The 16,405-nt window shown below is 35.0% G+C and overlaps 1 protein-coding gene across 1 annotated transcript in view; it reads right to left on the bottom strand.

The window, feature by feature from the left end:
- The window catches only part of Depdc1b (DEP domain containing 1B), a 64,663-nt gene that overhangs the window by 12,668 nt on the left and 35,590 nt on the right, over positions 1-16,405 (bottom strand). Inside the window, exon 7 of the mRNA XM_010626927.3 lies at positions 16,220-16,360. Within this exon, the coding sequence (XP_010625229.1) occupies positions 16,220-16,360 (141 nt within the window). The remainder of the gene's footprint in view (positions 1-16,219; positions 16,361-16,405) is intronic.

A 16,405-nucleotide genomic window follows, 5' to 3' on the forward strand; every position in this document is an offset into this window, starting at 1 on the left:
TTTTTTTTTTTTTTTTTTTTTTGATACCAGGGATTGAACTTGGGTCCTTGCACTTGCAAGGTGGGCCACCGAACTGCTGAGCTAAATCCCTGGCCCAATATAGCCATTCTTTATAGCATTGATTCTTGGACTAGTGGGAAGAGAGGGGGAAAAAAGTATACTGTTCAGAGCTACCAAGTTAGAAAGGTTTAGAATAAAGCATATTATCTTGACATGATTTATAACATACAATCTTGACATAATACCTTGATAGAAAAATTTGAAAGATTAACTCCTTTTTTCATCCCCAAAGGTTTGAAATTATATTCCCACTGCCCTTACTTGCTCCATTTTTTTTTTCTCATCTTACTACAAAATTCACATATTTACCATTGTCTCCTCTACATCCCACTGGAATGTAAGCTCCACAAGGATAGAGATCCTTGTCAGGTTTGTTTATTCATACACCCTCCTCCCCCAGTGGCTAGAAGAGCATATGGTACATAATAGGTCCCAATAAAATTTTTATGAATGAATAAATATATGAATGAAAGAAGAAATGAAAATCATCCACACTTACTGAAAACTAAACACAAATAACTGGGTTCTGTCCCAGCTTTCATGGACTATTTCCTTGGACAAGTCACTTAACCTCCATAAATCTGTAATACTGAGAACAGCCATAAAATCAAATCAATGCACAACATTAGGGGGTCCATAGGCTGCAAGGGAAATTCCAAGTGAATTAAAAGCTCCAATCACTTTAACAATCATAGCTTTATTACATTAAAGTAATAAAACTAATATCTGAGGGAAATATGACGAGTCAAAAGTAACTTTAAGTCCGATTAAGAAATGTATTACATACTGATACACAGAAGCAAATTTGATTCTGAGCCTCTGTAATGAGAAGGGAGGCACAATTCCACAATGTTCCAACATTGTTAAAACACTGATAAATCACAGCATTTAAGTCTGCCCTCCTAAACTCTAATTCCCTAAAAAGTTGCATAACCACATTAAATACCATAAAAGACAATATAAAATCTATGTAAGCATCATCTATAGATAATGCTTTTATAAAAGTTACTATGCATAACTAAAAAAGCCTTTCTCATAATTATCTGTGGCTCACTGGAATAGTTTCATTGCTACATTATAATTATGTGACCAAAAGATATAGCTGACTCTCTGATGTTAGAAAGTCCTATAACAACTCAAACTCTGTTGACAATTTAGTGTAAAAAAATTGGTTCTTTGTCAGCATCAGCAAAATAGAACTATCACAACAATTGATAGATATTTGATAGTTGGCTCTTCATTAAGCTAAAGATCATGGAAGTCTTTGTTGGAACTGCCTATTCACATGTAATGCACAATGCCATTCTGTTAAAACCTAGGTAAAAACAATTTTTTTGGGAATCTTATTTTCCATTGATAAACTACCGAGATAAAAACCGTCCCACAGGTTGACGATGTAGCTCAATGGCAAAGCACTTGCCTAGCATGTGTGAGGCCCTGGACTTAATCCACAGCACGGCAAAGTAAATGAGTAAATAAATTAATTAAATAAATTTGCTGTGTGCAGCCAGTATTTAGAATATAGAGCATATGCCCTGGTCTGTGACTATGCAGAGGGTCTGTTGTACAGGTTGGAATAATAGTTAGGACCATTTACAGTCTCCAGTACCAGGGCTCCTGTACAAGCTTTGCAACTCAGCTAGCTGTGAGACCTATAAGCACTCACCTCAGTGCCCATAAAATGGAGAAAATAATTAAAAGTCATTAGAATTAAAGGGAATAATATATTATAGTGCTTATAGCAGAGTCCAACCTAGAGTAAATATTAATTTCTTAAAGTTATACTAATAAACACTACTTTGGCAGTTTTTACTTTAGGCAAAAGCATTATATTTAATAAATTTTTGCTTGCTATCTAAAATGTAACTGTTTGGCAAATAAAAGATTTCTTTTTTCTTTTTCTTTTTTGTTTTTGTACCAGGGATTGAACTCGGGACCTTGTGCTTGTGAGGCAGGCGGCGGAACCACTGAGGTAAATCCTTGGAGTGCAAATACAGGATTTCAAGGACAAAACAAAACTCTTGACCTGTTTTTACTTCTTGCTCCAGTATGACTAATTCAAACAGATAAAAGTTCACTGGGAAAAACATAAAAGGAATGATGCAGTGTTCATTAGTGAAAATAACTAGGAGTATAAGACCCACTCTACAAATCAAAGAATTGTCCCAAAGCTATAGAAATTAAACACAGAAATAGACAAAAGATTAATGTGACAAAGTAGAAAGTATAGAAACAAGCCTAATTTTATATATATATATATATATATATTTCAGAGCTGTCATTATAAATCAGTAAGATAGGATGATCTATTCAAAAAAAGATGATGTTGAAACAATTTGATAACCATATGTTAGGAAAAAATTAAACGGCAATGTCTTATTTTATTTTTATAGGAATTAATTTTGTTTCCACCAAGATGGAATAACAAGAACTAGACTAACTCTCCCTCCAAAATCAACTAGAAAATTATACAAATTTTTATGAAACAGTATCTTTGAGACGATGGATATTACAGGACTAAGGTCCTGTGAAACGGAAAACAAATAAGCACTAATATCATCCCAGCACACTCCAGCCCATAGGTCAGACTTGGGGATCTCAAATAGATCATGGACATATCCCTGAGCAGAAGAGCCAAAAAGTGGAGGCTAAGTTAGTGGAAAATTACAAAAACAGTTTCAAGTGGAGAAGCTATTCAAAAAGGAGGTTCTGTAAATCTGCATAGGAATCCCTTGAGATTCTGAGGAATACTGAAATATGTAAAAATGTATATACGTGTGCATGTATAACATGACCTCAGTAAGGTCACCCAAAGAAAAACCAGCGAGCCACAGGCGAACAGTTCTTAGGCCTCACACAGTAGAAAATCCTACAGATCACTGAAGGCATAAAGAAGAGAGCCTAGAAGGGCTTTAGTAGTGGGACCAAACTATCCCTTCAGTAAAGGCTAACCAATCCTGCCTCAACATTTTTAAAAATGAGACACAAACAGGCAAGCAAAACTCAAGTAAATCAACAGTCTAAGAGAACCAATACTAACTTGCTTTAGAGAAAGACAACAAAACTTAGCACTTGACAATGAAAAATTCAGTGTTCAAGATACATGTTAGTGACTTTTTCATACAGAGACAAAATACCAGACATACACAACTTAAAGCAGGAAAGATTTATTTTAGATCTCAGTTTCAGAGGTAAAACTGAAATGTTTATGATCAGCTGGCTCCGAGGAAGAAACATAATGGCATAACAACATGGTACAAGGAAGCTGCTCACCTCACAGCAAGGAGAAAGCAGAGAGGGTTGGAAAGAGTCAAAGGGAAGATACATGCTTCAAAAGCAGGTCTCCAATGACCTACTTCCTCCAACTGGCCCTATTTCTAATAGCGCATTTGACTAAGGACTCATCAATAGACTGACCCATTGATGAAGTCAGCACCTTCATGATCCAATTGCCTTCCAAAAGCCCCACTTCTGAGACTTTGGAGACACTTCAGACCTAAACAATAAAAATATATACTTAAAATTACTATGCATGCAAAGAAGCACACAAATGTGACCAATAACCAGGAGATAAATTAATAGGAAGTCAATAGAAACAGTCTCAAAAATGACAAAGATAAAGGAATTAGCAGAAAAGGATATTACAAAGAGTATTCTGTATTCACAGATGTAAAAAGAAATATGAAATAGTGAGAACGGAAACGGAAAATTCAAAGAGCTAAATAGAATTTCTAGAGTAAACATGCTAAGCCCCAAATGAAATATTTATCAGATAAAAATTTCAGCAAATTTAAAAGAAAGAAAAATCCATAAAACTTGAATATAGAGTAATACACTAGTAAATTAGTCAACACAGAAGCAAAGAGAAGGGAGAAAGTGGGGGAAAAACTGAACAGAGCTGCAGCCACAGATGGGAAATATCGCTGTTTTTCTTTTTTTCTGTCCATCCTGCCATGGACTGTTTTTCTCCAGTCATGCCCCTCTTCTTTGGCACTCTGTTTTGGAGTCAGCCACCAATGGACTAAAAACCTTACAAACTGTGAGCTAAAATAAACCTTTCCTCCTTTAACTTGTGAGGTCAATTATTTTGTCCCAGCAATAAAGAAGTAACTAATACAAAGAAACTCAGTAGTAAAATGTATAACAAATAGCACAAAGGTCATGAGTAAGAAAATAAAAGGATGTTGTTGTAGCATCCTATGTGAAGTAGTAAAATATTTTAGAAGATTTGATATAAAAAGCATGCATCAAAACAAAATGGAATCAAAACCTAAAATATCTGCTTTTCAAAAGACATTTTCTAAACATGAAAAAAGCACAACCAGAAGAAAATATTTGTTTCAAAATATTTCTCAAGTGATTTATGGAGAATATATAAGTAACTCTTACAACTCAATGTAGGAACAAACCAGCCAATTAAAGAAATGGGCAGAAGATTCAAATAAATACAGGATGGCCAACATCATAAGTAATCAGAAAAATGCAAATTGAAACCATAAAGCTACACCACTACCGAACCACTAAAGTAGCTAACATGTTTTTAAGAAAAAAACTGACAAGCTGGGCGTGGTGGTGCAGACCTGTAATCCCAGCACTTGGGAGGCTGAGGCAGGAGAACTGCTGTGAGTTCGAGACCAGCCTGAACTACATAGTGAGTTCCAGGTCAGTCTCAACAACATAGTGAGACCCTGTCTCAAAAAACCAAAAAAAAAAAAAAAAAAACTGACAATATCAAGTTTTAACAAGAGTGCAGAACAACTGGAACTCACACATCATAATGGGAGATAAAATGGCACCACTTTGGAAAACAGTTTATTACTTACATATAAAAATAAACATACATTTACCACATAACTCTAGTTATTTATCCAAACAAAGTGAAGATAACATGTTCACATAAAGTCTTGTACATGAACAGTCATATAAGTTTTATTCACAATACCTCATACCTAGCAGTAACCAGTACAGTATGTCTCTCAACGGGTGAATGGCTAAACAAATTATGGTGTACATCCACATGATAAACAACTTAGCAAGAAAATGAAACAGGATACTGTAGTATGCACCAATATGGATGAATGTCAAAACATTATGTCGAGCAAAAAGAAGTCAGATACAAAACAAACATTGTATTGTATAATTCTACTTGTATGAAACTCTTAAAAATAAAATCCAGAGCTGGGATTTAGCTCAATGGTGCCACCGCCTGCCTCATAAGCCAAATGTCCCAAGTTCGATCCCCAGTACCTAAAAATACAAAAAAAAAAAAAAAAATCCAGCATACAGAAAGTTTTTATTTCTGGTTATCTGGGGCCAGTGACTAGGGCTGGGGTCTGAACAAGAAAAAGCACAAGAGAAAAATTAGGAGCAATGCATATGATCTATATTATTAATTGTGATAGTAATTATAAGAGTACATTAGTTAAAATTCATTGAAGTATATTTAAAATGAGTGCACTTTATTGCATACTAATTATACTTCAATAAAGGTAAATTTTAAAATAAATAAAAGAAATTAGACACCTCAAGATGAAAAAACATAAAAAGTAGAAGACAGACAATCTAACAATTCTGCTGCTACAGAGAAACACTTGGATGTCACTACAAGTGCAGAATTGATGTGTTAAATCAAGGTGGTAGGCACACAGCCACCTGATATAGTACTCTCTGTTCTGCCAATTTAACATAGTCCTGTACCCAAGTAGTACTTTTGTGGAAAATAAGTTGCAAGATTACTTTCTAAAGTGCTGTCTGAGAATTTTATTTTCCTTCCAGGAGTAATACCCCAATAACAAGTACATCTAGCACCTAGATGGTGGCTTCTAAACAATCTGTTTAAAAAAACAACAACAAAAACAGAGAATTCTTGAAGAAATGGCTGATTCCAGTACTGAGGAAAGAAAGTCCAAGATAAGCCTGTAATGCCATAAAGTCAAAAAGTGTTCCCCAAGTTGTGGGAGTGAGACAGAAGGAAACAGAAGCCAACTTGAGAGGCCTGCTAGCTGGTCAACTGTAGCATAGTTTGAGCATCAAGTAAAAAATTAGAGTCAAGGGCCAGGCAGTTAGCTCAGTGTCAGGGCCCTTACCTAGCATATGTAAGGCGCGCGCGCACACACACACACACACACACACACACACACACACACACACACACATTATAACACAATGAATAAAATATGAGACCAAGACTCCATGCTGATACAAATAAATAAGTTGAAAGGTTAATGCGGGAGAGGTAGCAGACATTTTTCAAAGGTACAAGTAACTATACTGTAAAGAAACTTGACAGATTCTCCAAGTGGCAAGATGTAAATCATCAGTAACAGGACAAATGGAGACTGAGCAGCACTTGATGGGACAACTGCAAAGAACGCAGCATCCTATCTGCTATGACCTGTCAAAAATTCATGACCTGAGTCTCATCATGAGGAAACAGCAGACAAACCAAAAGTGAGGAACTTTGGGATGATTAACAAACTTGAATAGAATCTGATAATACTGAATCAGTATTACTTTCCTGGTTTTTATGCCTGTATTTTGGTCTTGTAGGAAAATGACTCTAGTCTGTAGGTATGAAAATGTTCTTCAGTCTGTACTTGTAATCGTTCATTATAAATTTGAAATTGTTACAAGGTATAAAAATGTGTTTAAAAGAGAATTGGTAGGCAGGGGATTTAGCTAAGTGGTTCCCTTGCCTGCCTTGCAAGAGCAAGGTCCCAAGTTCAATCCCCAATATCAAAAAAAAGAGAGAGAGAATTAGTAAAACGTCTGAGGAAACAAAAGTCACATGTGGGCTGAGAATAGAGTTATGAATATTCTATTGATATCAATGGTAAAATGATGGTTTTTGTTCTTGCCACAAAAAGCTGGAAGATAAAAAATATGACACTAAGGTGATGCACCTAGGTTCTTCTAATTCCCGCAGTCCTCTCAACAAGCCTGTTGTGCTGCACACGCTGCACACTAGACTTTTAATGCATTTGCTTTTTATCAGTCTTTATTAGACTTCACTTCTCATGAAACAGCCATTGTTTGATTTCAATATTGCTCTGTCAGTATGAAAGCTCTAAGTCAGTATGAAACCTTATAAAACCTGCATAATAAAACACGTTTTAAAACAGCGTGCTAAGATAATACAATTATAGACAAAAAAATTGAAAAACTTCAGCTTTACAGAAACTTTCTACAAAAATACTGCAGCCAGAAGAGGCTGCTGAATTGTCATTGTCAGTAAGCAGATTGGGCTTTTGAAAGATAGAAAATAGATTCATGAAAACAGTCAATAAGCAAATGAAAGATAACTGCATTGGAATTTAGGATAGGTCAACACTAGAAATACATACTTGGAAATCATTAATACATTTATCCAATAAACATTTATAAAGAGGTTAAGTTACACAAGTCTCGGCTAGGACCCAAGGATTGAAAACTTAGTAAAAAAGATCTTGTTCTTAAGAAGCACACCATAAGCCAAGCAACATGGAAAACAATGATGGAGCTTTATGTAGGTGACATCACAGAAGCACCAAGGACAGTTACAAGTAATGACTCACGATGATCTTGAAGATTAAAATATAAGATGCATAAGAGGAAGCCATTTTTCCTCTGAAAGTATCTGAAGACTTAAGGTAACACTCTGAGAGAAGACACTCAACAACTATTTCCTCAAATATAACATGAACTAATCCCGTGACAGATTCCAAATGATATATGCATGTATACATGTATGTTATAGTTGTAGTATCTTTTTCTATAAATCCTTTTATGCCTAGTATTCTATTTTTTGAACAAGCATAAAAATAGAATTTAATAAAAATTTTTCTCTTCAAATTCTTGTTACCTGAATTTTTCTAGGTAACATATGAATGTTATGTTCACACAAAAATTCCAAACATTGAAACCTTCAGCATACATGCATTAGTTGCTCTGTGAGGGATAATGTACACCTGTACGAGGTCCAGAGAGATTACTTATTAACACATTTCAATCAGTTAAGTCCTTGGGTCAGTGGTACTTAATCACAAACAGTGCTGCGATTTCATTTTCAAGTCTTATAGAAGCATTCTCTACTATACCTCTGTGATACAAGTGACCGAGGTTATTTGCACCTTTATAAGCCTTTCTTTCCTTTATTATACTCTCTAAAAAAAATGGAGCTGAAGTGAAGTCCAGCACTGTTAGTTTTAATCACACCAAAGCAAGCTATTAGTTTCTGAACACTGTTCCAAAAGAAGCAGCTTCCGTGACTTTTTCCCTATCTGAGCCTTGATTTCATCATTTTAGATGCAGAATATGATCATGCTCATGGCCAATAAATAAAGCGCTTACTTTTTAAAAATGACTCAACTTGCTGTGGGTCATCCATGTCCCATACTTATGGCTACACTATTAAAAACAACCAAGAAATGGAAACAATCTAAGTGTCCATCCACTGATAAAGAGAGAAAATGTGATGCATATGTACAATGATTGAATATTATCCAGCCATAAAAAGTGAAATTTTGCATTTGCAACACATGAAAGTAGAGATGCTTATGTTTAGTGAAGAAAGTCAGGGACAGAAATAAAAGTGCCTCATGGTATCACTGAAATGTGGAACCTAAAAAAGTTTATCTCACAGAAGTTGGGAATAGCATAGAAGTTACCAGAGTTTAGAGAGAGTGGGACAGGGAGGGATGGGAGCGGTTGATCGATGGTTATTAAGTGCTGTCCCAGTTGAGTGATTACAGACAACATACTATGAATTATTTTGAAAGTATTCACCATAAAGAAATGCAAATGTTTGAGACGCATATGTCTAACTTGATTCAAACATTGTACAATGCAGATATCAAAACATTACATGATACTGTATAAATATGTACATTTGTATGTATCATTTAAAATGTAAAAGGAAAAATTAATTAAAATAATTTTTTAATGTGCCCATTTAAAATATATACCTCAGTCCCATGTTACCAGCACAACATCTCCTGCTGGTCTCTCACAGTCAGGCCGCCAGTGGTGGCAAACCTGTGGCACAGAGCCCTTTCTGTTGGCAAATGAGCCAAGCTGCTCAGCTTGAAAGTGGGCAGCTGAAATATTTTCTAAATCTAAAGCTGCATTTAGAAAATTCTACATTTGCAGATGATACCATAAGCCATCAGGAAATCTACAAGGCATTTTTTCGCATTGTAGCAGCTGCAAAAGAGAATTTTAGTAACAGACTTTTACAGTTCTGTAAGATGGAGACAACCCTGTTTTCTTTCTTCTCCAGATAAAGCCAAATTTGAAGAACTTAACCTTTCCTGCTTACACTGGTTAGAAATCTAGTTAGAAATCTGGAAATGGAGCTGTTGGAATTTCAAGAAAGCTCTATCTAGAAAAATAAATTCTATGATCTGTGTGCAACACGAGAAAACAGTGTAAAGGGATGACAAAAGACAGTAGTTCTGAAAATGAAATCCTTAAAATGTGGAATTCTCTGCCAAATAATTTTAAGTCAATGAAAGCATTTGAGATTGTTTTTCTTTGTTTGTTTGGATCATCTTATACTTTTGAGCAGCTGTTTTCAGCTCTGAATTATAGCAAATCTATTACAAGAAACAGACTAACAGATAACCTGAGTGCTCCATGTGTGGCTCTCAAACTAACCAAGTATGAGCCAAGGTGTGACAAAGTATCAGCAGGCATAAAGCAGCAAAGATCACCTTGACTGTGCAAAAGCATGCCAAATGCAAACTTTTACCTCTCAATAAAAAGCTGTTTGTATAACTGAAATGTGTTTTTATGTTTTTCTTTTAAGACAAAAGATGTTAATATATGAGTATTTCTAAACTAGAACTTCAGTATTCAGATTTAACTGTAGTGTAGGCTCTTTGTGGTAAATAAGTGGGTTTTGGGTTGCACTCTGGGCACTTGGTCTCTAAAAGGTTCACCATCACTGCCTTACACCCAGGAAAGTTCTGAATAGATCTATCTTTGTAAATCAGAGTCCCTTTTCCTAAACTTTTATGTAAATGGAATCAGATTGTATGTAGTCTTCTGGTTTGGCTTTTATTACTCAGCACACTTTTAAGATTCATTTTTAAGTATCAATAGTCAATGCATAAGATTCTAATAAGATTACTGACATTTAGAAATGGGAAGAAAGGAGCTAAAGGTGTAGGGAAGGTGGGATGGGTAGGGTAAGAGTAAAAAGGGAAAAGAAAAAAATGTGAGAGAATGAAAAGATGAAAATAGTGTTTGTAGATGAGGAGGGGAGGAGGGGGTGAAGGGAGGGCAGAGGTAAGGGGAAAAAATGAGAATCAAGACTTGTCATGTAGAGGTACAAGATCCCAACAATGAATGTAACTGCACTGTATCCCTAAAATGTACCAATAAACTCAATTAAAGTTGAAAAAAAAATAGTTTGTTATTTTTAGTTGCTGGGTAAAATTTCATTGTATGATTATAGGACAAAAATTTCACCATTCACCTGTTGATAAATATGTAGACTTTAAAATTAATAATATAAAGCTGCTTGAGAAAAAAATATGAGAAAAGGGAAAAATAGAAAGAAAGTCTTTGTAAATAGTGGAGGGGGAAGGGGATGAAGGGAGGACATGGGTATGGGGAAAAAATGAGAATCAAAATCTGTCATGTAAAGGTATAAGATCCCAATGATGAATGTAACTGTACTGTATACCTAAAATGTACCAATAAACTCAATGAGAAAAATAAAATAAAGCTGATTGTCCTTCTACAAGTCTTTGTGTAGACTATGCATTCTTTTCTGTTGGGTAAATACCTGGGAATGGAATTATATGGCATATGTTTAACTTTCTTAGAAACTAAAGAACTCATTTATAGTTAAGGTGGATATGCCATTTTACAGGTCCACCAGCAATGACTATGGCATCTAGTGACTCTACAGTACCTTCTCACTAACACTTAGTATCAGCAGTTACTATTTTGATTCGTCATTCTAATACGTACACAGTAGTATCTCATTATAGTTTTATTTACAGCTCCCAGATGATTGATGCAGATCATCTTTTCATGTGCTAATTAGCAAATCGTGTCTCTTGCAATGTCTAATATCATGACCATTTTTTTACTGCACTGCAAGTACTCTTAAATACTCCATTTTATCTCCACAATTGCTTTATTAGTTCTACTTCTTTGTTTAAGCAGCTATACCAAGATATGTCATAATCAAATTCCTGGAAACAAATAATTAAGAAGAAACTTAAAAGCAGCCATTGGGAAGAAAAAAAGATATTTTCTATCCCCTCTTCCTTCAGAGATTCCAATTACATGTATATTAGACTGCAAACTATTGTGCTGCAGTCACTGAAGCTATGCAATTTTGGTTTGGTTTGGTTTTTGATTGAGGGGGTTTTATGTTTGGTTCGTTGTTGCTATATTTTGGGTCTTTTTTCCTCTGTGATTTAAATATGATGGGTGTCACCGGCATTTAGCAAGGAGAAAATTGGGACCAAAGAAGCAGAGGAATTTATCAAGACGAGTAAAATCAGTTCAACAAACCACGGACCTAGGTCATATTTACACTGGTAAAATAAGAATGAAATAATGAAAAAATAAATAAATAATACAACCAAATAATTTATGTAAATCCATCTGGGTTTTTTTTCAATCAAGAAATTAATTCATCATTTATCTAAAGTGGAACAGATTAATAAATTATTTAATATTCAACAAAACCCAATCATCCCTGATATGAATAAATAAAAATAAAAATGTATTATGCACATATTAGAGGTCAGATAGCATTTTGGCCATGATGACCACAAAACAGGTTCACAATTCGAGGCTTTCGATGAGACCTATCCTTGTCATCCTCTTTCCCATTCCCCAATGAATACATTAGATTGCTATTTTCAAATCATTAGCAACACAAAATTTGATTTTACAAAGTAGACCTGATCATACCATTAACATGTGTAATGCCAAAAACAAGCTACAGTCAATTTTTGGGCACTCAACGAAGTGAAATTTGATGGCTTTTGAGATGGCCTGGAGGGTTCCAGAAAGGCCAGTAGGGCCACGTCTGGTCAGCCAGAGACTCAAGAAGCATTAATTGCAATTTCTGAACAACTGAAAGTATCTAAAAAAGAAAAAAGTCAAAGTTTCATTTTTACAGAGAACATATAAAAAACAAAAGGGCTATACTAAGCCAAAGGGATTCAGACTACACAACAATTAGCAAGAAGTTATTGCCTAAAGACAGCAAGAGGGATTTTTCTCTGGAACTTTTAAGGAAAAGCAAACAGGTAACCACCAGGAATTGTTTACAGGCAGATACAGATTCACCCATGCACAAGACAATGCCCTTTTCTACACAAAGAACTGAAGTTGCTATCATACTTTTATAAGTTCTTTTGCTTTTATGAGAAAGTTCTTTACCTACTCAAATGTCAGAAAAACATCAGATTTTACATTTGTTTTTTTAGAAATTTAATTATCCTGCTAAAATGGCATGAGAAAATTCTTAAGCCTTTTCTCCAAAAGTTCAGCCAATTATCCTACTAATCACTGATATAGCTTATAAATTTAGTTATATCCAAGGATTACCTCGACATTTCCCTGTATTTCCCCCTTTATGGAATATCTACCTTCACTTTACTCCAGTTACTTTGAGAAAACAGCAATCATTACATTTGGGGGTGACTCAACATCCTGACCTTTGCCTATCTTCATCTTCAAAAGAGTGAGCCATAAACCCTGGGAGTAAGAGCAGACAGCACCACCAGCAAGAATGTTGGACTAACAGGAACAAGAGCCCTCTGTCTGCCCAAGCATACCAACTAGGCACACTCTGAAAAACACAGTTGTTCTCCCTTAAGAATTACCATGGGAACAGGGGCCCCGACATAACCTGACAAATGTAAAGACAAGAGAGGCAACAAGGTGAAATGGTACACAGTCCCAAAGGTTCTCCTAAAAGTCACAAGACAAAAGAATCAACGAATAGGAGGTCTTGCCTGATGGATATTTCTAGGTTTAAAAACACAGTAAGTGATCTCAGTCTAATGAGTTAGATGATCCAGTGCACGATCAGTCTACTGAGTATCAGTGGCATTTTGTAGACTGAACATTTTAGAGGGAGGGAATAACAAAAAGCTATTATCTCAGCCTTTCAGCCCACTAGCAAATAAACCAGTAGTCACAAGCTGAGCTGCCCATAAGAACAAGACAAATGGAATAAATAAGAGAAAGGAGGCAAGTGAACCAGTCCTCAGAGTCTAAAAGCAATAGGGAATGGCAAGTTGGAGCTCCCATCCCTGAAACACTTGCTCCTGCTAGTGGAGGCATTCATTACATTCGTGCAGCAGTTTGTGCCACAGAAAATTCAAGCTCAGGGCAGGAGATTTAGCTCAGCGGTTCAGTGGCCTGCCTTGCAAGTGCAAGGACCAGAGTTCAATCCCCGGTACCAAAGAAAAAGAAAAGAAAATTCAAGCTCAGAGCTGCTTACAACTTTTTTGAAAAATCCATAAAGAAGAATTTGTATACAACTTTCCTTCTTAAAATACACAGGTCAACCAAACATATCTACCATGTGTTTCTAAGAGCCAAATTTGACCTATGGATCAACATCACGGTCTCTCAAATTCCAGAACTCCAAAACTCCCACCCTGTTCCCACACCCTTGCTGCTTCCTACGTCCTTTTATCCTTAGTATGACAAATGATTGAGTACTGCACAACTCAGTGGACTCTGGAGTGTGAGTAGGAGTGCCTCTCCATCTCATTCATAACATTTAATTCAGCCACACATACCTTAATAAATGGAAATAAAGATCAATCACTAGAGATAATCACGCTATTTGATCAGAATACTGAATTAAAACAATTTTTAAGTTGTCAGTAAAGAACGGGTCTTATATCTCCAAAAATGTCATTTTTGGTTTTCTTTTGTTTAGTTGGTTTAGGTTTTTGGTTTTTAAAAGCTTTTAAATGCCCTATTGCATGTATTAAAACTGTTTTCAGGGTCAAGCTCTGGCGTCAAAACCTTCTAGGCTAGAAGCAAAATAATATACTACAAAGAAAATCGACTAAATAGAAAATCACTTCCATTGAAAATGCTGTAGAATTTTTAGCTTCTACACAAAGTGGATTGATTCTTACTTTAAAATACTTTAATGACATCCTACTGCAATTAAAGTAAAAAACTTAAGGAATGAGTCAAACCTACCAGAATTCAACCTACAAAAGATTGCTGTACGAGATCATCTGTGTTAATCATATAAACAAATTATGGCCTCCCACTCTCTAAAAAGCTTTCTGCCTTCACTACATGAGAATATAAAAACATACTTTACAATACAGAGTTTCTCATATATTCACCTGAGGCCTGGATTAGGGAGGTTAATATATTATTACCAGCCATATGCAATCATCTGTTCTCACTGATACCTGATGGTAACAAGTTCCCCATCTGGGTAATTTACATAAACTGAGAAATATGACATGCATTCTTCTCCACCTCAAACCCTCCACAGATATTTTAGAGAGTAACTGATATCAATTTGGAAATATAATCCATTTTAATTCCTGAGATCAAAATGAACAATTGTGATAGAACAGATGAGTGATATAAAAAAGTATAACAGATTCAGATTAGAATTTGTTTTTTATAAAAAGTTCCAAGTCTTCCCTATCCAAATCAAAAAAAATTTTACTATAGAACATTTTAAAAATGGTAAATGAGAAGAAAAATCCAAGAAGTGATTTTTTTTAATGGCATTAGGAATTGAACCACTGAGCTATATTCTGGCCCTTTTTTATTTTTTTATTTTGCGATAAAGTCTTGAAAGTCACTTTACCCAGGTTGGGCTAAAATGTGCAGTCCTCCTGCCTCAGCCTCCCAGAGTACTGAGTTTACAGGCATGTGCCACCACACCCACCTTAGGAAGTGATTTTTAATCTAATCTTAAGAACTCTTCTTTTACCATTGTATAATGGCAATAAGTGAATACAATAGGAATCTGCTGACTTAGTCCACAAGCATACTAAACAGCAGCAAGTATTCATCATTAGGCATGACATTCACAAGTGCATAAGTCCCCAATCAATTTCAGTTGGAAAGAAAATGCCAAGATCCAGTGGTTTCCAACCCACCAGCAGGCCAAACAGACCCTTCATTTAGTCCTAATGTTGGTCTGCCTGAAAATAGTCACTCTTATGCATATGATTTATAATTATTATATTTGGTATCAGAGACCAGAAGCTTGAAATCTAAAGCACTGTGTTATGAGATCAGGTAACATATTGAAAATATTATTTGTATTTTGTTAGGATATTATGGCAGAATCCATAATTTGTACAAATAAAGTTAAGACAAAACAAAGAAAAGGGGTATAATGGAAAATAAGGGAAGGAGAAAAACTGTTAAATCCCAAGATGTTCAAAAATAAAAGCACGCTAACTGTTACAAATCTACGTAACAGAGGACAATAGCCACAGAAACATTTGGCCTTTAAAGCAAAACTTTTGACAAGAAAACAATAAAACTAATTGAACAATTACAATAGCCAGCTCAAAATTCTAATTTCCAAGAAAGGAATAATACTGTAAATATCTATAACAATTGTGCTGGGTTTTTTTCCCTTTCCACCATGTTTCTTTCAGTAGAAATTCTAAAATATAAATCTATATGAGGAATAGTTGATTTAATAATTTAATAGTTAATTTAATAGTTAATCTGTATGAGGAACAGTTAAGTTAAAACTTGATAAAGAATGATAAATTTACATTATTTTACATGTCTCAAATAATATTCCCACAACAATCTGTTTCTTTTATAAAAAGAAATTAGATTTCTAAATGAAAACACACCTCCACACTGACTATTCATGAGGTCATACCCAGGGTAACATTTAGTCACAAACATTAAATGTTAACTTCTTCTCTACCAATAAAGTTACATTCTTGTATGGAAATGACATACTGTTCTTTCTGAAGAAATAAAAAACACTGGTCTTTGCTTTGAGTTTCATAATAGAGCTTAACTATTTTCTTTTACTCTTTCATAGAGCAAGAACCAGGGCTGCCAATCATCCTGTCAGTTTTCCTTTGAAAAATGCTATGAACTTTGGCTAACAGAAATCTCAAGAGAGCAAAAAATGCAATGATTCAGTATCACTAACACGGACGTATGGTCATTATACCCAACTTACCTAACACACTGACAAAAGCATCAAAAAGATGAAATGTAAGCAGTGGCTCTTTCAAGTGACTGTAATAATCTGCTATTGTTTTAAACACATCTTTTTCAAATCCCAAGTACATAGGCTGCTTCAAATCTGAACAGTTGGGCCCTATTTTGTAAAAAAAAAAAAAAAAAAAAAAAAAAAAAAAAAAAA

Source organism: Fukomys damarensis, unplaced genomic scaffold (assembly GCF_012274545.1).
Source record: "Fukomys damarensis isolate Sample0158 unplaced genomic scaffold, DMR_v1.0_HiC HiC_scaffold_1, whole genome shotgun sequence".
NCBI lineage: Eukaryota > Metazoa > Chordata > Mammalia > Rodentia > Bathyergidae > Fukomys > Fukomys damarensis.